The 25,311-nt window shown below is 36.5% G+C and overlaps 1 protein-coding gene across 2 annotated transcripts in view; it reads left to right on the top strand.

The window, feature by feature from the left end:
- The window catches only part of LOC125229433 (probable JmjC domain-containing histone demethylation protein 2C), a 164,792-nt gene that overhangs the window by 80,854 nt on the left and 58,627 nt on the right, over positions 1 to 25,311 (top strand). For both annotated transcript variants that reach the window (XR_007177403.1, XM_048134266.1), the window contains exons 4-6: positions 257 to 478; positions 2,401 to 2,485; positions 7,220 to 7,287. Coding sequence is in view for 1 of the 2 variants with exons in the window: in XM_048134266.1 (XP_047990223.1) it covers positions 257 to 478; positions 2,401 to 2,485; positions 7,220 to 7,287 (375 nt within the window). In the remaining variant the exon portion in view is untranslated. The remainder of the gene's footprint in view (positions 1 to 256; positions 479 to 2,400; positions 2,486 to 7,219; positions 7,288 to 25,311) is intronic.

Here is a 25,311-nt window from a genome sequence, read left to right as displayed (position 1 = left end):
TCGATGGGTAAGAACTCGATATACTCTGTATAGTCAATTAAAAACGTGCTAACTGCTAGTACATTTTACACAACAGAGAGATCGGATACCTATTCGAATATTATTGCATCATCAATTTACTTTAGACTGTATCCTGGTCACGGCACCAAATGTAAACATAAATAAACAAAGCATTCAGGGATGACAACAAAATACCTGTTGGTATGCCTTCAGTGAATTAGGATTAAGTAAGATTAAAATTTTGTTTTGTTGACAGGAATGGGACGCAAAGTTGGCTGGTGCTGACGCGGGCACTGAGCCTGAAGTGCTGACCGCGCTCTCGGCTGAGGCAGCGGAATGGCGGAGCGTGCAGGACGGGCAGCGAATCCTCACCACCACGCCTTCTGTGCTCGGCGGCTGCAGGGCCCAGGTGTACCGCGCGGCCGGCACCACACAGTGGTACACCGCCGTCATCGTCGGGGTCAACGAACATACTGGAGTTAGTACTCACTGCGTTTAATTTTCAAGGATGTCATTGTGAACATCTTCCTAGGGCATATTTCATATAGTATTAGGTAGTGTAGCACTGTAGACACGTACAGTGGAATTGTTCAATCACGATAATAACTATTTAAGTCATTAATGAAGTTTTAGTTTTCGAGGCCTGAGAAACTATGGTTAGTCGGCGTTCATTATAGAGAACTGACACTAAACTGTCAGCTCTGCTTTCCTCACTTACAGATCATATTATTATATTTATAAAATATGAAACCCAATAGCGTTCCGGGTAATAAGGACCGCTGTCTTTAAAAACTCCGGGGCGTTTACAAATAACTGTAAAAACATTCTACAAGATAATTCCGTAGCGGGAAGTTCTAGGTGAAACCAGTTCGGTTTATTGAACGCCAAGGCATCCCGCCGATACGGTAACGACGCTGGATTTATATGGGCTTGTTTAACTATCTGCCTCCACGGAAACGCAAAAGGAAACCCGCTTGAATGCTGCATAAATCCATAAACTCCCAAAAAGGCCTGAACTTTCCACCTGCCTTCGATTTTATTAATTGCATCCTAAAAGGGGTAATGGCCTAGCGCATTAACAAAGCGATATGGAAACCATCAAGAACAAGTTTTTGTGTTGAATACATTTTGATCGAATTTTAATTGAACGGTTGTTTTGTTGACAGTTTGTTACTATTTTTGTGAATGACGTAATCTAGTTTGACGCATTAATTTCTTTATAAAAGTTCTGTTTTAATTACTACATATCTGAATTTCATAATTAAGCATAGAGTAGAAATTACTCAAGGTGCCCTTCTAATTTATTCATAAGATAATTCCGAGCCGAGCTTCAAACCCCACATTAAATTAATATTAAATACAACAATGTATCAATAATCGCAGTCTCCCGGGGGGCCACCCCCACCCTTCATCCTTTCGCTAACTTAGCACAACAAAGTTTCTTGTTTCATGTTTATTGAAACAATTTGTTTTTCTTTCATCACCCCTTTTGCCTGCCAGAAGGGAAGATTCTTGTGTGAAGTGAAGAATTTGAAACTTTTATGCTGTGCTTGCAAACAGGAATAAACTTTTTATATCTTTGTTATTATACGGAGAAATTCAGACATGTTATTATATTTTGCGTCTAAAGTAAACCAGTCTTGTTCATATCGGCAGATATTCTAATCTAAAACAAGCGTGAACTCCGAAACTATGTTGTTTCCATTATACTCGTCAAACTCCTTAGCGTTGCTGTCAGAGTAGCGAAGTACTTCAATCTATCTTGAACTTTCCTAAGTAATTACAGTTAAAAAGTTGAGACGTTAAACAAATTTATACTGCGAATTAGCGAGTGGAAACTTGGCGGGGTTGGTATTACTGGCGCCCGCGACGCAAAGTTTTGAGTAACCCCCCATTTGCCCCCTTCCCTGGTTTCTTAAGTAACTTTCTCGAAGTTTCCTCTTTGTTTCTCAAAAGTTTTAACTTCAACTTTTGGCTTGGCGATATTTTTAACGACATCATTATACCCTCTTGTACAGAAAACTATTAGGTTCACTCCTCCTGTAATGTAATTTTGTTTGAAATGGAGAGTTAAGGAATAATGTGTACTAAAACTGAACAGATTACCCGGCACCTGTTCCGATAAAGTTGGCAGATACTGTAGTTGAAGCTGACGTAAATTAACATTGTTGTTTCCTACGATAGCAATATAAAACAGATGCGCTTGTGCGTTATTTATAGCTCGTAGTAAACGGCGTCCGGCGTGGGAAAGTTGGAATGAGAATTTGGGGTATTTCGTGTTTAGGTAGTTATCAAACCAATTTAGACTATTTAGGTCCAATCATCGACAGATCTTTATAGATTTCCCCTAGAAGTAATTTGTTTATATTGTTGATGTCAACGGTATGATGTCTGTTTCAGGAATTGACAGTTACTGATGATACAGTGCTGGAGGAGCACAGCGAAGATCCAGCTCTTGTGCAGATGAGGCTGCTTGGTGATGGAGGTGAGACATTAACATTTATATTATTCCTATAAACCATGTTCAGGAACTTAATACGTATATTCGTATTAAGATGAAATCTCACATTTAATCATAAAAGTGGCCTGAACAGCAACATGTCTAAGTAAAGAATTAACAGTAAACTTTTTGCGCAGACCCATATTTATAATGCAGATGTGAATAAACTCGCTATATAAATAGAAATCTATTTTGCGTTCCCACTAGGAAAGCAAATACGGCTGCAGAGCGATAAAACTCGAATTTAGTGGGGCCCCGGTGTTATTGATTGCTGTAAACATTGCTGGAGTAGGTAGCGGCCACTAAAAACTGCTCATTTTACTCTATATACCTATTTGAGTTTATGTCTGAACTGAACTTCAAAGAAGAAAGAACATTAACTTAGTTTAATTTGACGCATGGTTGCTTTTACCAAGAGACTCGGGCTCGGGACTCGCACAGTTTACCGTCTTAGGTATATGTTTCTTAGGTTAGTTTAAGGACTGATTCGTAACAAATTTGACAAATTCGGAGTGCTTTTTCTTGGATAATTTCTAGTTTGCTTTGTATTGTACATTCCACCATAAAAATTGTCAGAATTACAAAATTATTATATTTAAAATCATTGTTAAAAGCAAATCTCAACTAACTAGATGAATAAAATTAAAGTGAACGCTGAAACGAAAATTGTTACAATTAGTATTACTGGCAATGTAACCCATTTCTCACAAACAATAAAGATTATGATTATGATTATGATTATGATTATTATGATTATGAAAATAATTCGGCGACAAACTGCTGTCAAAATATTGATTTCTGTTGACGAAATTTGCATTGAAATAATTTTCAACACTACCTGGCAACCAACCTAGACGTGTCTCCAAATATTAAGTTCATGCGGTATTAGTTACCTGGCATTGGTTACTTTTCGATAGAGAAATCTACAGCAAAAATTGCTGAAAGAATCTGTTAGCAGATTTTATTCAATAATACCTATACCTACCCACCTATAGGCGAAGCGTGGGTAGGCCCCCCACAAGGTGGACTGATGACCTGGTGAAGGTCGCAGGAGTCCGCTATATGCGGGTGACGCAGGACAGGTCATTGTGGCAATCTTTGGGGGAGGCCTATGTCCAGCAGTGGACGTCTTTCGGCTGATATGATGATGATGATGATGATGATGATTCAATAATACGATCTTTCAACTTTATTCTGACAATAGCTGGATATCCACGATAGTTATGAAGCCAGCAGCTTGCTAAAGCCAGTGCTCCCAAAAACGGGACGAAAGACTGGATTTAACGAAGTCTCACAGTATTGACCCATTAACCGGTATAGGATGTAGTGTCCAAGAAATTCGTTCATTGAAATGACACCCACGATGAGCAACCAAAATACTTTAAAAAAACCGGCCAAGAGCGTGTCGGGCCACGCTCAGTGTAGGGTTCCGTAGTTTTCCGTATTTTTCTCAAAAACTACTGAACCTATCAAGTTCAAAACAATTTTCCTAGAAAGTTCTACTTTTGTGATTTTTTTCATATTTTTTAAACATATGGTTCAAAAGTTAGAGGGGGGGGACGCACTTTTTTTCCTTTAAGAGCGATTATTTCCGAAAATATTAATATTATCAAAAAACGATCTTAGTAAACCCTTATTCATTTTTAAATACCTATCCAACAATATATCACACGTTGGGGTTGGAATGAAAAAAAAATCAGCCCCCAAATAATAATTTTTTCTACTCCAGCACTTAAATCTGTCAATTAGATTATTGTCAGCGGTATCCAAATTAAGTTCATTTGAGTAACGATAGAAAAGTCTATTTGTCTATAGGTTCATATGATAACTGCTGAGCAGTATTCATATGAATATAGGAGTTCTGTAAGTTTATTTTTAAAAGTACAACTTCCATTTATCAGGTATGTTTTCATTTGCAATAATAAATAACTCTTAATAAATAATATAATATTTAGGTTCATAATTTAAATCAAGATGAAAAAATAAACTGAAATGCGTTTTACATATTAGATATTGCAAAACAAAGGTAAAAATCATAAGTTTATCAAATAATTTTACATTTGACATTTAAATATTCTTGAACGCAACCACATTTTTCGTAATTGAAAACCGGCTTATTTTCTATTTCTCTTGTCTATGGCATGAAGAGTTCGGTTAATGTACGACCCAGAAATGTACAGCCCAAAATCGGCGTCCACTTTTTTGGACGCGAATTACGGGGTCGTACAATACTGCCGCCCTGTAAAAAAAGTGGCTTCGAATTATCGCCCGGACCAAACGTGTACAGCCCGAGAATGCCCAACCCATCAATTCACGGCCCAAGAACTCTCGTACATCATGGACGCCAATTCCTGGGTCGTAAATTCTTGGGTTGAGCATTCTCTGGCTGTGCATTATTGGTTCCCGCATTTGTAAACTTTTTAAAAAATATTTGAACTATTTTAGTGTTTTATACTTTATTTTAAGTCGACGTTGTGCAAAAACTTAAGTAATTATGAGTGATTCTGGTGAACAATATACTCCCCAAGAAATCAAGGCTATGGCGCTCAAAGTGACTGACAATTTGTTACCTGAAAAGTCGGATACAGCGTAGCAAAAATGTTATGATTGTTTTATGACATGGAAATTGCAAAAAAATGTTTCAACTTTCTCTGAAATCGCATTGTTGGCATATTTTGAAGAATTGTGCAACAATATCTCACCATCAACATTTTGTGGACAGAATACTCAATGCTACGACGATCCACACAAATATTCCCATTCATTATATGAAGTAAGTAACTAACCCATTTTATTATTCTTGAATAGGTATTTATGTGGCTGTCGTAGAAAAAGTATAGTATACAATCGTAACATTATGAAGGCTATAAAAGTCTCGTACCTTACTTAGGCCACTCGGCAAGCCTTCGTGGCCTAACCGCGGTACTCAACTTTTATAGCCTTCATAACGTTACCGTTATATAATATACTATTGTATACAGGCAACTTTATAATGAAGTAATTAAAAATATTAAAACCTATAAGATCCTTTATCCAATATTTATAAATAAGTCGAAACGATACATTGTAACGTACAAGCGTTTGTAAACATTAATAATTTACTAGTATTTAATACTCATGTAAGTATGTATATGAATAGTATGTACATTGTACAATATACACACATCATTTTTTCACAGAAAATGTATGAAGTAAAATTAAATTACATAATTAAACTAAGTATGTACCTACATATAACAAACTATGAAATTAGAACTTTAGTATTTGTATATTGTTTATCTGTAAATCAATTCATAGTGCATTTAATATGCCGTAGGTATCAGTGCCAGCTATCGTAATTCGAACTGCAAGCGCTCATTATGACCGCCGGCCATTCGAGAACAATAGCTTAACGGACGTGCTATCTGCTCATCTAATTTGATACTTAAATTTACAAGCACTGCAAATGCATTACACGCTTACTATATTACATAGTTGTAGGTATAATGATATTCATGATTAATAAGCAAGACAAAAAGTCGTACATTACTATTAATGGCAAATTGGCAATAGACGGATACGCCAATAACGGTTTGACTGATAGAGGTACCTAAACCACAGAATACATATTAGTACATCGCCTAAACAGAAAATTAGAAGCAGGTCAAGCACGTAGTGCGAAAGTATATGACTGGCTGAAAAGTGTCCGAAAATGACATCGAAGATAAGACAGAAGTGGAAACGAAAGATACGGAAACCTAACCCCATCACCATGTGGGAGTGGGATAGGATTCATAGGATACATAACTTAGAAGAAAGAGAGGTTAGTTAGGCTGAGGAAAATGCATGTGAAACTTGAAAGATTATACCTGTTCGAATCGATTTCTGGCTTCACATTTACGTTCTATCTAAAGTAAAGAAAGTCAGATAAAAGAGGCCAAGCATGGACAATGTTTTGAAAGGTAATTTAGTGAAAATGGTGCTAAGATCTCAATATCATTCTTCGTCTTATGTTTGTACAGTGGATGCATGTAGCTTATTATACTATGATAGTATCATATTATGATCTCTGATAATATCATATTATAATATACTATGTATATACCTACGTTAATAGAAGCAACATAACGCGGTAACAGTATTCTGAACGCTTAATTGGATGCAAGAAGCCGTATAAGTAGTGAAGTAACTCGGAATCTACGACGCGCGCATGTGATACGTATATTATGACGGAGATTATACATTCATTACAAGTATTATCTAATTTAAATGTAGAAAGAAAAACATATAGCTTAATGAGATGATTCAAATAAGATATATATGACTTTGAGAATACTGAGTTTTTCGCATGTGATTTTTTTACTAGCGATGTAAATCTATAATGACTATAATGAGATAAAGACACAGATAAATTGAGACTAAGTATATAGTCTTTTAGTCATATAAATAAACATTATCATGAATGTACTCGTATATTATGTCGAAAGACTAGTATCTCGTAGTTCACTATCTGTGAAGAGGTTAACAGTGATGAAGCATTGATTTAACAAAAAAATCAATTAAGTTTTTATTACCAGATTTATAAGATACTAATAAACACTTTTATACATATTCAGCCAGGCGCCAACAAAACGAGCAAAAAATAACTAAGATATTTTCATTAAATTCTCTGACCTTCTATGGCTTAATGTATCTTTTTTCTATGCCATTGCTCATCCTGACATTTATCTTCTGTTACAGTTATCGAATCCATAATGAGGGGCGAGGTGGTGGGTGTCATGCCTCGGCGCTCGCGCTCCAATCTGCAAGTAAGTGTTCATTTATTACAAACTAGATTTTGATGAGTTGTCGTCGTCGCACTAGACTTTGGCAATTATGCTGAAACTGATCTTGAGCGTCGATAATTTGTCGACTGCCGGGTAATTCTGAAGCTTTTGTTACTGCTTTGTGTACTGAAAGAATAAAACGCACTAGGTCTTGATTAATACATTTATTAAGTTAAATAAATACACAACGCTCGACTGTCCTGACTCCCATAAAACGCGCGCGGGATAACTTCTTTTTAATTGACAGCTCGACCACAGAGAACAGCGCTGTCAGTTAGGGTTACGTTCAGAATCTAGCTTAAATACATCATCATCATCATCGTGCCGCTTACATGATATGAGGAATTATCAATATAACGAGACAAAAGGTATATGATTAATCCATGTTTTGTATTAAACTAGGCGGCATTTCTAACAATCGGCCATCCTGCTGTTTGCCTGACTCTAGGCAAATAAGAAACAAAAACATATTTCTTAAGAAACTAACAGATTATCATAATCATCAATTGCATTTTGCTAGTTAAGGTCATTCGTTTACAATTTATATCAAAAAAAAAGATAACGCAAAGAGGATGATGATGATAAGAGAGTCCTAATACATTTATAGGTTACAGCTATTATAAGAATTGCCAAGTATTAGTTATTAATATTTGTGCACCTTTAGCAAAACACTGACAAAAAAAAGGTTGACTTAGCAATCTGTAGGTATAACATACACAATTTTGGCATTATGCAGTGGAAATTTTGGACACAAGAAAATATAATTTTCCAGTGGGTAATTTTGTGTTAACGATGACTTCGTCTTATGAAGGTATATAGATAGTATTAGCCTTTATTGGCACACCTCCGCAAAAGATACTTACAGAAAAAAAATAGTGGCGACAAAACAAATTATTTTAAACAGAGGCAGACAACAGGTGGTATTATCGCTCAAGAGCGACCTCTACCAGACAACCTTCGGGTAGCGAAAATAAAACATAATCAAATCAAAAACTAGGTGTCACGAAATCAAAAGTCAAGGTTCGAGTACCTAAGTAAAGTTCCACTGCATAAAAAAAATATTTTTACATTTTGACAAAGATTCTAATAAAACAAAGACAGAACAATTTTACTTATACATAATGTCTCCGGCCATCCGTAATAGACTGGATGTCCTCATCCAACTACCGATGTATAAGTACATAATCATATAGCTAACACTTGTTAACAAATTTAGAAAATAAAATATTTTTTTATTTTTATTTTAACAAAAGTACAGTAACAAGTTAAGCAACATGCAACCCTAGAAAGACGTATCCAAAAAGGTGTATAACAGCATCAGTCTGTCACGGTCTACATCCCAAGGTCAACCCATATTGTTCGAATAGGCTAGTTTCCTACTAGTCAAATCAGCTTCTTTTTTAAAAACTGTCAAAACGATTTGCTAATGTGGAATTACTATGAAATACTGAGGAGTGACGTCACGGTCAATTCATTTACTTTTTATATCTTTTCTTTGACTTATTAAATAGAAATAATGTTTAAACATAATTACTGTCCATATATTTCTTCTAATTATTTGGTGCACTGCATAAAATATTTTATAGCCTAGCCTATTGCACGTTATTAAATTTTCAAATCACATTTTATTAATAATATCTGTTTCAGTTAAAGCAGTAACACCCTTACACAATAATATGTAAACGTTTAACAGTTTAGATGAAATTTATTAAATTTGTAATATCGAAAATAAGTAAAGAAGCAGAAAACTACGTTGAGTTAGTTATTCATATTTTATTTAAATGTTTTGTGTTATGTGGAAGCATTCGCTGGTTTATTTTGGAAATCAATTACACCTCTAACAACGTATTAGTTTTCCGAAGGCTGTGCCAACTTCCTTGTAGATCTAATGTTATACCAAAGAATGATATGAATGCCATAAATAATATGAATGAATATGAATGAAGAAGATCGAATATTATAGAGTTCTGTCAACATAATATATTATGTAAGCACAGTGCATAGACTGCCATCTCTCTACACAAGCTTGAAACTTCTAAACCTCAGTTTAGACAATTTAGCCCATATTCTTAGCTTGATATGTGTTAAAATGTCAAATATTAGTATTAGCGCCATCTAGGCTACCGTACCTATTTCTAAATGGTTCTGAGGTACGTTTTTAGGGTTCCGTATTTTCTTAGACTGTAGCTGTCTATACGGAGTTACATATGTCTTTGGTTATACTTACTTATTCTAGGTAAATTACAATCACTGTTGAACGAATTTTGTTGTAGTACATATAAACATTACGGCCTTACAATAGGTACACACAAAAATTGTTGCAATTTGAGGAAAATGAATATCATAATTCACATTGTTTTCTAGTATCACTACTGAAAGTACTGAATGAATATTGTTTATATCTACGTAACACATATTTATATATTGATTTTAAAAATAAGTTTTGTAATTGCTAAATCTACATCTTTGGACAGCGAGTGCATAGTCAGGTAAACATACACTTCAATATAGGTACCTACTACCTATAACAAGAGTAAGACTGTTGCATCACAAGCTAATGTGAAGCTTAAGGTTATAATTATAACCAATAACACCTACTACACTTAGGGCCACTTGCACCAACGAAAATGAAGGGTTAACCCGAGGGTTAACGCACCATTTTATATGGAATTTGACAGATGACAGCCCACTAACCCCGAGTTAAGTGGTTGGTGCAAGAGGGCCTTAGTCGCTGCTCGCAATGCCGCCGCTGAACCGTGGGTATGCCACACTACAATATATATGCTCTCGTGGTCACCCAAAACTACCGTCAGTAAATGTAATGAGTTGGACTTGGAAACAGAAAGTAAGTGTCTGGTAACTTGTGTCATCACATAACGTGTCCCACGTCCACACCCACACACGCACGGGGTGTATGTATAGTATGGTACCGTAGCGTGGATGATTTCCTGCAACTCAACGACTAGCGTGAATTTAAGGCAGAAAGTTTACAACAGTGTTGGATAATTAAATACACACAAACGGTGCAAAATAATATACAACGTGTTTCTGGTACCACTCAAAACCTCAGACACCCCAACAGATTTTTTTTATTTTTTAAACTCATCTAGAGTATTCATTTTTTAATCTGATGGTTATTTTTTCTTAAATTGAATTTTTAATTTTCTACTCTACTTGACTTTTAGCTCTACACTCAATAGAATAATTGCTAACTACCATCATAAACCATTAAACTATTTATTTGTGTACGTTACTGCAACGACATAAGGTTTACCAATAGACAGCTACGATGTCACTGTAAAAGACTTTAAAGCTTTGTCACAGCTTCAAATTGGACAGGTAATCTCAGTAAGCAAATTTAAACCCAATGTTCAAAATGACAAGGTTGTAATTAGGTACGAGTTTATTTTGTTATAACTTATGATAAACATACCTCCAAATACTGAAAAAGGTAAACAACCTCTAGCAATGCGATATAGGTACACAATGTTGTATTATGAATACAATAGAATAGGCACATAAAAAATAACTAATAATACTAATTTAAATAAAAATATTACCCCCATCAAGATATAGCTCAATCGATTCTACTCTCGATTCTGAACAAACGGTTTTCAGGTTTTTAGTGTTAAGTGAAACACGGTGTATATGCACAGTTATCATTATATCACGACGCACACAATACAAGGCGTCAAAACATTTGGACCGCTAAACTTATATTATATCCTGAGACATGCATAGGGAGTAACAATATAAATATCTACTGTTATTTTTATAATATCAATACACACACTAGATGTGAAATTCACTTTAGTAAATTGAGATGTACAGACACAGGCTGTATGGTGAGCTTGTTACGGCGTACCCGCACAGAGAGTATCCGTCTCATGCAAGCATTAGTTGTCCTATATTATATCCTGATACACGCACAGGGTGTAAAAATATATGTACTATTATATTTATAATGCCACCACGTACCTATTTTCGCTCAGTGATCCCAAATGAGTCAGCCTACGAAATGAGAGATCACCACCTGTCCCGATCCTGCGCAGCCTCCTGACAGTCACCGTTTTAAAGCTGTCGCAGCTCCGCCGCCACGCTGTCCACTGGCGCTGTCGATGAAGTACACAGACACAGGCTGTGTGGTGAGCTTGTTACGGCGTACTCGCACAGGGAGCATCCGTCTCACGCAAGCGTAGGGGTGCCTCTTGTTACCGCGTTCTCACACAGGGAGCTATCGGCCTCAAGCAGACTATTTGGTGATCTCTGTTACCGCGTTCTCACACAGGGAGCTATCGGCCTCAGAGACCCTTACTTGTACCCGCGTACCCGCGCAGGGGGTATCGGCCTCAAGCGAAAATAAGATTCAACACCGCGTGCGCACACTGGACGCAGCGGCCTCCAGCGAATCATCTTCAACACCGCGTGCGCACACTGGACGCAGCGGCCTCACTCCAACCGCCGTGGAGTGGTGGCAAGTTGTCTTCCATCTACCGCGTACGTACACACAGGACGCAGCGGCCTCCAACCATGTCACCGCAACTCTCCAACCATGCCACCAAAGCTCTCCAACCATGTCACCGCAGCTCTCGGACATAATATACATTCAGCATCCAACATGTAAACCAATAAATATTTTACACGTTATTTATCAAACATAATTATGATTGTGAACACATATAAGTACAAAAATATACATTTATCTATCTTTTAAAATTGGTGGGAAATGCATCACCATTTGCTGGAATTAAAATTAAGCATTTGCGTTGCGTCACGAACAGTATGTGACATGTACTGTAGTTTAGAAAGTGAAAATTATTTTATAATTAGTCTTCCGGACACAAGTACTAAATTCCAAAGTCAGGATCATTAGTACTCCAATATATTTACTTTCCACTAAACTTTGTATATTGACCCAAAAATATCTATAAGTAACAGTTAAAAGCTATAGAAATATAAAATAATTAAAGAGCATTTCACAATTGAATACATTAGCGTCTGGCAGACAGTTACTACATGGCCAGGGTTAGCAGGTTATGACCAGTTTAATTTTACCCTAAGAACAGACATTGACATCGTGAACTTTATTTTCTAATGAAAGAGAGGTAATCTCATGCACATTGTTTTGTTGTCTCAAACGGCTTCAGTAGTGCTTCCAATTAAAACTCCCAATTTACATAAAAGCTTGACAAGTCATACATCGAAACATCTCAAAAATCAATCTATCAGAGGTAAACACCGCATTTTAAACATTCGTGTAACAGTTTCTGAGTTTATCGGGAACGTACAAATACACAGACACAAATACAGATGCTGCAAGGGACCTTGGTTTGTCAGGTGCAGTGATAGTAATATTCATTGCTGTCGTTTTAGACAAAAACTTCTTACATAGGTACTTCAAGTTCCAATGTTAAAAAGTCAACATGCTGTAATATTATCACTAAATTGAGTGTATTTTCCAAATTTTTGGTATTTGGTAATATTATACAATAAAAGTAAATTTTAATGTAGAACTTGACTCTTCAACCACAAAATAAATAATAGTATTTACATACAGAAATTCCCATAGAACCGAAGTTCCGCGTCGCATTGTATTTTCCTTTTGTAGTGCATGGTACTATCTGTACCATATACCTAAGACTATTAGACCATTCACATTTTATTCACCTAATTGTCTTATGTGTGGCATTGCAAGCACACGAGGGAACTTCAAGTTGTGTCAACCCTAACAATTGCTATGCAGCAATGCCAGCCGAACTCGCCCTACCAGAACAGTGTCCGTGTAGACGCCAGCACTATATAGCGTCCATTTTTGGCAAATTTTCGTAAAAGAAATGGTGTAAATTACTTAAAATTTTAATTTCGAACAAACATTGAAAATTATCAAAGACAGATTACCAACCAGCTCAAGTAGGTATAACTGTATGCATTTGTAATGGTTTTTCTTATTACGATACTATCTAGTAGGTATATAAATTCATATAATAGTAGTGTTACATTATATATTGATGATTTGATCCTGTTACCCCTCATTAAATAAAGTACAAGAGACTAAATATTCAATTAGTACCTATGTCATGAGACACTAACCTTGGGATCGTTTCCAAATTTTAGTTGACAAAGTAAAAACATTATAAAAATGAAATTAGAACATACCACTGGGTCCGCACAGTGAGATTGCAATTGAGAAGTCCTTTATAGAATGTGAATACTCTATAGAATTTAAATCGATGCAGTTCCGCAACTACAAGACACCATATAACTTACATTTGACCCACTTTATAGGCACTATATTTCATAACTAGGTACTTTTTTTTTTGCGAGAAACACTTGCAGCAAAACGAGGCATAAAATGTTTTATCATATCAATAAGAACGACCAGTAATGCCTCCCGTTTCCTGATGTCTTACCAACGTTAAGAACAGTTTTACTGAATAAATGAAATAGTACCTATCTCTAATCGTAATCAGTAATCACATCTAGCACTGGCAGTAGTAAATTCTTTCATTGTTCTTCTTATGCAATCAAAGTGAGCAGTTCCTTAGCGCTGTACTTGTTGCACAGGTTAATATTCCATCATAATGAATGTCTATAATACCTACACATAAGATAGGCAAACACATACAAAACAATAATAATACTTGGATAACATAAATCTCCTACGTTATGGAAGTATTTAATTTCCATTATGTATTAATAAATTTATTTGCGATGAGTTTTTCAACAGCTGAACATAATTGTAAATTTTGCCATGTTTCCTCTTGTGGAACTAACCAATAGTCATTAGATTTCAAATCAATCTAAACTATCATCTCAAAATATTCAAAATCACACACCTACTGTACTTCCAGCGAGATACAATCTTCCCTTCACATCACACTAGTAAATACAAGTACTGAGTGATGGATCAATTAAACTCAAATGGGAACCTGACAAAATGATCATAACTTCAATTTAGTTCTATTTAAAAAAATAAATAACTTCAATGTAGTCTAACATCACTATTAGGTATATAAGTCATATCACTGCGGCACAACACAACAGTGCAGTCACGAATTTCTTATTATTAATAGAATTGACCAGATATCTTTTGAAATCAACTCAATCAACGTATCAGCAATACAACGAGGAAAGGTCGCCAGCATCCTTTGTACAATGCCTCACGGACCTATTTTTTTGATACAAGCTAGCATAGTTATTATGTAAATTTGCTCATATAAATAAATATTTTTCATATTTAACCGTTATACAATTACTTCCCCGTTGATAGGCAAGTGGCAGTTTAAACTTATTATAACCCGGTTCACTTCAGCAACATACAACTACACTAATATTCCTTACCTCAATACTTTCTAAAAATTCTGTAAATACATCTTAATTATGATTTATTATGGAATTCAGCATCTCCTCAAGGTGCCAAGCACATTTATTTCACACTTAAATTAAGAATAAGTCTCGGAGACTTTACCACAACTATGAACACTTCTATCATTCCAGCTCTACGGCACAACTAAATGCACCCTCTTCAAATTATTCAGTACACATTTATAATTTAAAATATATAAATAATTATTATTTCTCAATTAAAAACATAATAATTATCTCACAGTATTACCTGTTTTGGCATCAATATATTATATACATACCGCTATGTTACTTTGCAGACCCATATCACATTAGAAAGGGATGGCTATAATGTCCATATTTATGTTGTTTGTTTCATCCAAAATTTTGTTCCACAATACATGAACATTTCTCTGATACATGATCTCCATTCCTAGGAGTCAAAGCAATCATTTCTGATCTGGAAAATAAACACAAGAAACCACGGCCAAACCATAAGTCCAGTGTGGTATTATAATACTGATAATGCATGTTGTGCATGCACTTGATGTAATAAAAGTGCAAGTTTGACAGAAATCACACCCCATGGCAATCAACACACCACAAACTGATATAAACCAGCTTCAAAATGAGCATTTTTATTAGGCATTTCTTTACTGGACTTAATGTACAATACATAGATAAATGATCAGATTGTATTATCATCTTATTTGTGAACTTGTCAGTGCGTAAAACATTTCATTATTAGTTTCACATTTCAACACACCTGCACTCAGGCATGTAACTTACCTCAGACACAGTATTGTACTTACTGGTTGGACAATAGATATCACACCTTCATTGAATATTGATCAATCTATTTAAGTACTTCGTGACTTTAGTGCATTTAACCAAAACTTAGTGCATTTTACAGTGCGTAAATGCGTTTATTTGGAACGTCGCGTCGTCATGACGCTAATGATAACTTCGTATGATAATCAACTTATTTGACCGAAATACTGCGTGAGCATGAAAGTTTGAAACCGCACTTCTGAATTGAAAGAATAAAACGCACTAGGTCTTGATTAATACATTTATTAAGTTAAATAAATACACAACGCTCGACTGTCCTGACTCCCATAAAACGCGCGCGGGATAACTTCTTTTTAATTGACAGCTCGACCACAGAGAACAGCGCTGTCAGTTAGGGTTACGTTCAGAATCTAGCTTAAATACATCATCATCATCATCGTGCCGCTTACATGATATGAGGAATTATCAATATAACGAGACAAAAGGTATATGATTAATCCATGTTTTGTATTAAACTAGGCGGCATTTCTAACAGTACGAAGGTATTAAACTAGGTAGCATTGCGTAGTGCACAGTCACTATTTGACGATTCTGTATTTTTTACCGGCTTCTTGACTATTGTTCGTAGCGTAGCTGCTCTTAAACATTAGGAAATGATATGCTACGGTAAATCTCCTCTCTAAGTTTATTAAGGAACTGCGAAACTAATCCTTGATTCTCGGGTTATCCCAATAAACTTGATTAGCGAGCAGTCAAGTAATGAGCACTCTACTCACGTCTCCGTTGGTTATTTCTGTATAACAAGTCGCGACAGGTCGACGGCGCCTGACGCATGCGCCAGCTTGATCCTGAGGGTTCCAACCTCAACCTAAAAGATCTAAATCCCCTCAAAATTCGCACCAACTTACACTCTTCTTCACGCAAACCGAGCAGTCTAATTTAAATTGTGTGACTAATTTATTACTAGCTTTATCCAACCTTTATCCAAGACGATCTGCAGTCTATTTTAGTCCTAAACGTCTTATAACCATGTCGATTCTATTTGCACAATTTCAGTGAGCTATAAGAGGATATTTCTGCTATCAGATTAGATTGAGCGCACCGATTGTCGATGCGTCGGCGAGCAATAAGCTACGTTTTGCGTTCAACGGTCGTTTTGCAACGTCCTAATGATATCAGCCGATGTAGGTTTTGAATACAAATATGTTAGGTACTATTATAGGAAACAGGAAGATCTAGCAATAAAAGATACTAAACAAATACTGAATGTCATTTACGTGTGCCCTTAGCCAGACTTGTCGACTTCCAGTATAGGTATTGTAGGTTTCATTTACAACGACGATATATTTAACCCCAAGCAATGATAACAAAAATACAGCATATCGTAAAAATGACATCTTATAATCTAGCCTGAATGTTAAGGCTAAACATAATGGCAAATAGATACCTAATTCTAAGTAAAAGTTGGTGAAAAGTTTCCAGCAGTGTGGCCGAGTTGGTCCTGGGCGGTGAACGAAGAGTTTCTGCGCCACTGAGCTCATTTGAATATTGGACTAGCACGAACTTAGTTTAATCCTGCCGGCATTGTTGGAAACTAATGTTAATCGTGGGGTGTTTTGAGTTTGGAACAGACGTAACTATGTCCTGAACACGGCCACACACAACCATGTGCGTCGGCTTTCAAACTTAAAAATGTAAACCGAATAAACGTCATCTTGTTATCATAACTTCTTTAAGTGTTTTTAGAGCTTGGGTTATTTTTGTAGTCTCAAAAATAAGTTAATAACACAATTGCACAGATATTAATACTGCACAGAGAAATTGCTCACTATGTATGTACTTATGTATGTATGTATAAGCTTTATTGTACATAAAGGAAACAAAAGAGACACAGTTTCAGAGTCAGTAATATACAATGTAGGCGGACTTATCCCTTAATGGGACACTATGTGTACCATAACTAGAGTTTAGGTAAATACGTCGGAAATTCGTAAGTTCGCGTTCACTAAAACGTCACCAGGTGCACCCATAAGGGTGAAACATTTAAAAGCAATAAGTAAGTGCATAATACCAGAAAAAAAAAAAACAGCGAACAAAGCAATCCGAACGTGATCGAGGCACGTGTGTTCGGCAACCGGATATAATGGTTGCATTGCAGCAATTTCTTAATGAAACACGTTGTGAATGAAGAACGGCCAACTTGCCTTGTTTACGCGCTTCGCGGTCTTTTTACTCTTAAGAAATGCTCTACTTTTATCGCCTATCCCCTGTTTTATCTATTGCATCTGTTCAATCTATGATAACGAAATAAAAAAACTTTTTAACAAAAAATAAAACCGCCTTCAAAAATAAGCGCGTTACAAAACACGGAGAAACTAAAAAGCCAAAAATAATAAACCTTTCAATTCAGATTTCTTATCGTATTGCAATAAGCTAAACATCCAAATTATAAACAAATCAATTATTTTTGTAGTCGGTCCACGATTCTCGGAGATATCGAGTAACATACATACAAAAAAAAAAAAAAAAAAAAAACATTCAGTCGAATTGAGAACCTCCTCCTTTTTTTTTGAAGTCGGTTAAAAAAAACACAATTTTCTCCAGACTGGTTAGTATAGTATAACCAAAAGGTTGGTAGAGTCCGCCTATGCTGAGTTTACTTTACAATGATTTTGAAATTACAAAATGTGAGTATTTAATATACCTCTACTTTAAATTCTCAAGAAATAGTCTTTAAGTTGGAAATGCCACACTAAATTACAAAACGCTGTTGAAACTTTACTTGGTTTGATACCACATAGTTTAATTCGAGTATCACAACCCTGATATATATAATTAGGTATTTCACTTGTGTTCAGGTAAAAGTTTCAAAACAATATTAAACATTACTTTGACTGCAATAACAATAAAGCGGTATAGATATACCGCCTTATTGCATCCGCAATACCGCATTCAAACAAATGAAAACGATGCTGATCATCTAAGAAAGTCGTCGAGACTGCAACACAAATAAATTGTCTGTCCGTCCTTCGACTGCTACTTTCTTTGTCTACCCCATTCTTTCCGTCTTTAGTATTACTGGTCTCGTAGCCGAATGGCACAAACGCTCACGAAACGAAACGCTTGTAAGTATCTATCTCTATCGCTCTTGCGTATTGGCGCGACAGAGCCAGACTACCTTTCGCGGCGTTTCGTTTTCGTTTCGCGTCGCAGAAATGCCATTCGGCTACGGCACCTGAAGTCTCATGAATATAGATAACAAAGTAAAACGTGGTATAGTTACAATAAATATTTACTGGAAACGAGAGGAAAAGCGGTTTTCATACACTTAATTTACTCTCAAGGTCCCAAGGATCGGTCGCGCCAAGGTCCCGGCGCCCTCCCTGAAGGATACAGTAACTGACGTATGTAGATATCCTTGAAGATTTGCTTCGCTTACTCTTGGTATTTTCTGCTAAATTACACAGTCTGTCTGTTTGTGCTTTATTCCTTGAAGCGTTAATATTATTAGTATTCTGAGTCATTTTTAATGTTTCTTAGTATATTATCCAGGGCAGCTCAGATTTATAATTGGTAATTAAACTATAATAAATAATACTTCTATTGCGGGTAAACATTACCGCTTTCCTTCTTTTTGGAACGCGAATCGTTCCGCTTCCACAACGACCGTTGTTTAACGTCGAGTAGAAATAGCCACGCCAACGTTTTATTTCACCAGAAACATTACTGCAGCCGGATAGAATGTGGAGAATCCCCACATATTTATAGACCCACACTGGCTACATACTACGCCTGTCCGAATCATGCAATAAATTCGGAAAAAGAACAGACGTCCAGTTTTATACACATAGCAGAACCGCTATTAACTAATCAACGTATGGATATTTATAAAACGACGGAAATAAACCGACTTATTAGTGAGAAATAAACTTATGAAATATGGGTGGAATATAAATAAAATTAGAGCTAACCTTCGTTAAGTAAATAGAAGTGATTAATGCCTAGTCTATTATCACGAGGTCGGCCTCGAAACCCACGCGCACTTTCCCATTCCTTTATGCCCCTTTACAGGCTTTGAAGCGATATTTACACTAGGCGTGAGGCAGTGAAGCCTGCCTCCACGTGGTGGTTTGTAATTGGCTCAACATGATGTAGCTGTGTAATTAAATACAAACAAAAGATATGCCCAACGTATTTAGCCCAAAATGTGCTTGATTTTGAACTTTTCTTTGTAAAGTCGTTAGAATCCGTCTATTTAACTGTGCTTCGAATTGACGAATTGAAATTTGACGTTCTGGCACAACTCATAATTATCATAAATAAATAATAAAATAACTAAATCTTGATTATATGTAGACGGAGATAGGAATACGAAAGGCCAGTATTATCTACTGTGCCTGCCTAATAGTATCAACTCGGGCATTTTAATAGGTATTACTACATTAAGTATGTACATACATTACAGCATGAGTTTTTAATCTTTCAGAGGATTAATATATGTTTGGGCGTAGGCATTTAGCAGACCCTGACTATGACAGATAGCGGCATTTAGGAGATAGGCATGTGGGCGATAAGAGCGGTATTACTTAAGACCCCTTACTCCTTAGAGCGCTCATCAATTTCACGAAACGGCCATCGATAGATGGCGTTGGCGCTCGGTACGCGAGCACCGGCAACTCAACGCGCGTTTCAACGAAGACACGAATAATCTTGATAGTTTTGAATTAAATTGCTAATAACATAATTTTCAATTTTATATGGGGACTCTTTATTTAATTTCATATTCATGGTATGGTAGTAGTAAATAAGGTATATGAATGTAGTAAAAGTATAGTATTAGTCTACATGTACATATATAAATTCAGGTTTCCTAATTGATTGATTCAACAACCAACACCGCTGAGCCGAAACTACGAAAGCTAGAAAGTCGAAATTTGTATAGATTGCATTAACAAAATTTCGAAGAGATAAGAATCGATTATGAAAATTTACACCCCTAGTAGAGGGAAAAAGGGGGTGAAAGTTTGTAGCGGGATCAATTTGTTTTTTTTTTATTAGGAAAATTTTAGTTAGGAACTTGAAATTAGAGAATAGTTTAATAGTGATTTCTGTTTTTTGGGGTTCCGTAGTCAACTAGGAACTCTTATAGTTTCGTCATGTCTGTCTGTCCATCCGTCCGTCCGTCCGTCCGTCCGTCCGCGGATAATCTCAGTAACCGTAAGCACTAGAAAGCTGAAATTTAGTAACAATATGTATATCAATCACGTCAACAAAGTGCAAAAATGAAAAATGGAAAAAAAAATTTTATTAGTGTAAAGTGGGGGCTGATTTTTTTTTTCATTCCAACCCCAACGTGTGATATATTTTTGGATAGGTATTTAAAAATGAATAAGGGTTTACTAAGATCGTTTTTTGATAATATTAATATTTTCGGAAATTATCACAGTTATAGAGTGACTTTCATATTTTTATAAGAACAGCATGCACTTACGTCCAGAACAGTGACATTTGGTGCATTGGAACTGCTCATGATGTGTCACTTTTTAACCGTCGCCTCAAATCTGAGAGATTTGAGGCGAGGTTCTCAATTCGTCTGTATGTTTATTTATTTTTTTCATTTTTTTATGTTTGTTCCTCGATATCTCCGTTGTTACTGGACCGATTAAAAAAAAATATTGAATGTATATGAATACAGATTGGTCCCATTTTTCTCAGAACCCAGTTCTGATGATGGGATCCTGGAGTAATCGAGGGAACTCCTCGAATCTGAAAGGCATACGTATGGTGATTTTTGTGTTTTTAAAGGAACAGCATGCATTTAGGTACGGAACAGTGACATTTGGTGCAGTGGAACTGCTGATGATGGCCAGAACGGAACTTCTCAAATCTGAACGGCACGCTTATAGTGACTTTGGTATTTTTATAAGAACAGCATGCACTTTCGTCCAGAACAGTGACATTTGGTGCAGTGGAACTGCTGATGATGGTCAGATCAGAACCGATCTTCTCAAATCTGAACGGAACACTTATAGTGACTTTGGTATTCTTATAAGAACATCATGCACTTACGTCCAGTCCAGAACAGTGATATTTGGTGCAGTGGAACTGCTGATGATGGTCAGAACACTCAGAACCAAACTCTTCAAATCTGAACGGCACGCTTATAGTGACTTTGGTATTTTTATAAGAACAGCATGCACTTACGTCCGGAACAGTGACATTTAGTGCAGTGGAACTGCTGATGATGGTCAAAACCGAACTCCTCAAATCTGAACGGCACACTCATAGTGACTTTGGTATTTTTGTAAGAAAAGCATGCATTTAAGTTCAGAACAGTGACATTTATTTAGTTATGTTTGTTAAGCATAATTATTGAGTTTTCAAGTCAAAGTTTGTCAAGCTTCGATTTCTTATAATCGGATTCATGAGGAATTGAGAAACTCCTCAAACCTTAGCGTTATACGTATATTGATTTGTGTTGCCATCAAATAATTAAAGCATTAAAAGCAGTTTTAAAAAATACCTACACATTTCTACATAATCCAACATTCGCAAGTAGCTTTCACCACAACCCGAAAGGCGGCGGTTTTTTTTTCTAAAAAAATATTAAACGTTTTTATGGGATAGGAGGCAAACGAGCAGATAGGCTGCCTGATGGTAAGCGATCACTGCCGCCCATGGACACCAGAAGCACCAGAAGTGTTGGAGGTGCGTTGCCGGCCTTTAAGATGGATGTACGCTCTTTTCTTGAAGGTTTGATGGTCGCATTGGTCCGGAAATACCGCTGGCGACAATTCATTCCACAGTTTAACTGTGCATAACGTGACCAAATTTGCAAAACATTGCGTCTTAGAAACATTTTAAAGGGTGAAAATCAAAATATGTACACCGTGTCCAATAAGTTTGAATACAGCACAAATAGCCAATAAAACAAAATGAACAAATAGTTACTACATTATTATTATATTTTATGAATGGCACTCTTATTTACTACATTCACAACAAATGTTTTGGAATAACTCCAGCATTAACTTGTTTACCAGCCTCAAACGCTTCTCAAACGGATCACACGCGGCACGCACCGTTTTCTTCACATTTCATCCTAAATACTCTCAATAATCTTTTTGAAATGATCTAGGTTTATGATTTTATAAAAATTTTGTCTTCAAAGCATGTATGACCATACAAAATAGTCTAATACGCCTAAACCTGGAGGCCTGGGTGGCCGCTCATGTTTCGGATAAAAAACTGCCAAATTAGTCTGAAACTACGCTAGAATACCATTTGCCGAATGTGCTGGAGGTGCGTCTTGTTGGGACACATGATACTCATTCCCAAGCATCCTTTTTAACTTTAAGGCATTTTATTCTCCAAAACCTTGGTTTTAAAGAAAAAAACGTTGATTTTAACGCTTTTATCTGTAAGTACTGAAGGTAGTTTACCTCGCTTACATACTGCATCCCACACCTGGGCCGATGGTGGAGCTCTGGAACCTAGGCACATTTTTCTAGTTGCCCGGAACGTTATCTATCCTCGGTACCCATAATAGTTTATTTTGGACACGTGGCGTCTGTTTTATCACATACAGATTCTGCTTATAAAAAATAACTCGTCACCTGCGTGCCGAGCAAGTATTTTGTTGGCACTTTACCTCTTTGTTTTTCTTAGACACTTCGGAAATTTCATGAACTTTGTTCTTGTATTTTATTAAAAGGAATATACTCTTTAGTTTAAATAAGAATTTGATGGCCTGTGATCCCTATATCTTTAGAACTGAGGTAAAATGTGAGTATTCGGACTTATTGGACACGGTGTACATGTTCGTTCTAAAAGTAGCTGATCAAGCATCGTCGGTTTGGAAAGCCTGCGGTAAAATTTTTGCTCATTACTATACATATTCGATTTAAAGGGATTTGAGATATAGGAAATAAAACAACGCTTCATTAGATTTAATTTAATAGCATTATGTAATTATAATCTCAATGTAAGTGCAAGCAGTCTTATTTACAATAAACTTAAAAGCGGAAACAAATATATGCAGAAAGAAAAAAAGAAGCTGTCAATACTGAATCCCCTAGGGTGGCTATGTATGAATAGCACAGAAAAGTATTAAAATAAAATAAAAACCGGCCAAAAGCGTGTCGGGCCACGCTCAGTGTGGGGTTCCGTAGTTTTCCGTATTTTTCTCAAAAACTAACCTATAAAGTTCAAAACAAATTTTCAAAGAAAGTCTTTGTAAAGTTCTACTTTTGTGATATTTTTCATATTTTTAAACATACGGTTCAAAAGTTATAGCGATTATTTCCGAAAATATGAAAATTATCAAAAATCGATCTTAGTAAAACCTAATTCATTTTTAAATACCTATCTAACAATATATCACACGTTGGGGTTGAAATGAAGAAAAATATCTGCCCCCTCTTTACATGTAGGGGTACCCTAATAAAACATTTATTATTATTAACGACCTTCCACATATTTATAATGAGCCCAAACATGATGGGGTTATGATGAGGAGAATAGCAGTTCTGTTGACCACCTCCTGACTCCATCATGAGAACTTGGACCTCGTCTAGTTCGATGGTGCTCGTCAGCCCAAATCTAATGAGCCCGAACATGATGGGATTATGATGAGGAGAATAGCAGTTCTGTTGGCCACCTCCTGACTCCATCATGAGACCCTGGACCTCATCTAGTTCGATGGTGCTCGTCAGCCCAAATCTAATGAGCCCAAACATAATGGGGTTATGATGAGGAGAATAGCAATTCTGTTGACCACCTCCTGACTCCATCATGAGACCTTGGACCTCATCTAGTTCGGTGGTGCTCGTCAGCCCAAATCTAATGAGCCCAAACATGATGGGGTTATGATGAGGAGAATAGCAGTTCTGTTGACCACCTCCTGACTCCATCATGAGACCCTGGACCTCATCTAGTTCGATGGTGCTCGTCAGCCCAAATCTAATGAGCCCAAACATGATGGGGTTATGATGAGGAGAATAGCAGTTCTGTTGACCACCTCCTGACTCCATCATGAGACCTTGGACCTCATCTAGTTCGATGGTGCTCGTCAGCCCAAATCTAATGAGCCCGAACATGATGGGGTTATGATGAGGAGAATAGCAGTTCTGTTGGCCACCTCCTGACCCCGTCATGAGACCTTGGACCTCATCTAGTTCGATGGTGCTCGTCAGCCCAAATCTAATGAGCCCAAACATGATGGGGTTATGATGAGGAGAATAGCAGTTCTGTTGACCACCTCCTGACTCCATCATGAGACCTTGGACCTCATCTAGATCGATGGTGCTCATCAGCCCAAATCTAATGAGCCCAAACATGGTGGAGTTATGATAAGTAGAATAGCAGTTCTGTTGAACATCTCCTGCCTGACTCCATCATCATGAGAACCAGAACCTCATCCTGGTCCCAAAATATAATAATAATTCAAACTCTCAACAAACTTCACGTATAACTTAAAATCCAAAATCATATGAAAAGCATGTCGAATGCTAAAATTGCATAAGGTGTAAAAAGGATCAAGATTTGTTTAGTCGCAGTTTACGGCACTTCTCGGAACTATCGAGCTGCTTACGAAAGCTAGGTGCGCCGGACGATCAAACGCAGGTCCGTTGTCTTCGAGCGCTCGGCGCAGACTGAGCGGGCTCGCGTTAGCACAGTGTCTTTTATTCGAATTTTAGGTGTTTTAAAAACATATCTATCGACAGAAAGGTATGTCTTATATGTATGATTTTTTCTTATAGGTCAATAAGAAGTTCTAGTTTAGGATAATATTATTTTAGAGTTACAAAAAATGCAGGAATCGCAGGAAAAATACATAATGTAAACCTCTTTTTATCCAAAAAATGGGGA

The sequence above is a fragment of the Leguminivora glycinivorella genome, chromosome 9 (genome assembly GCF_023078275.1).
Source record: "Leguminivora glycinivorella isolate SPB_JAAS2020 chromosome 9, LegGlyc_1.1, whole genome shotgun sequence".
In the NCBI taxonomy this organism is placed as follows: Eukaryota; Metazoa; Arthropoda; class Insecta; order Lepidoptera; family Tortricidae; genus Leguminivora; species Leguminivora glycinivorella.
This window is presented reverse-complemented; position numbering and strand designations above follow the sequence as displayed.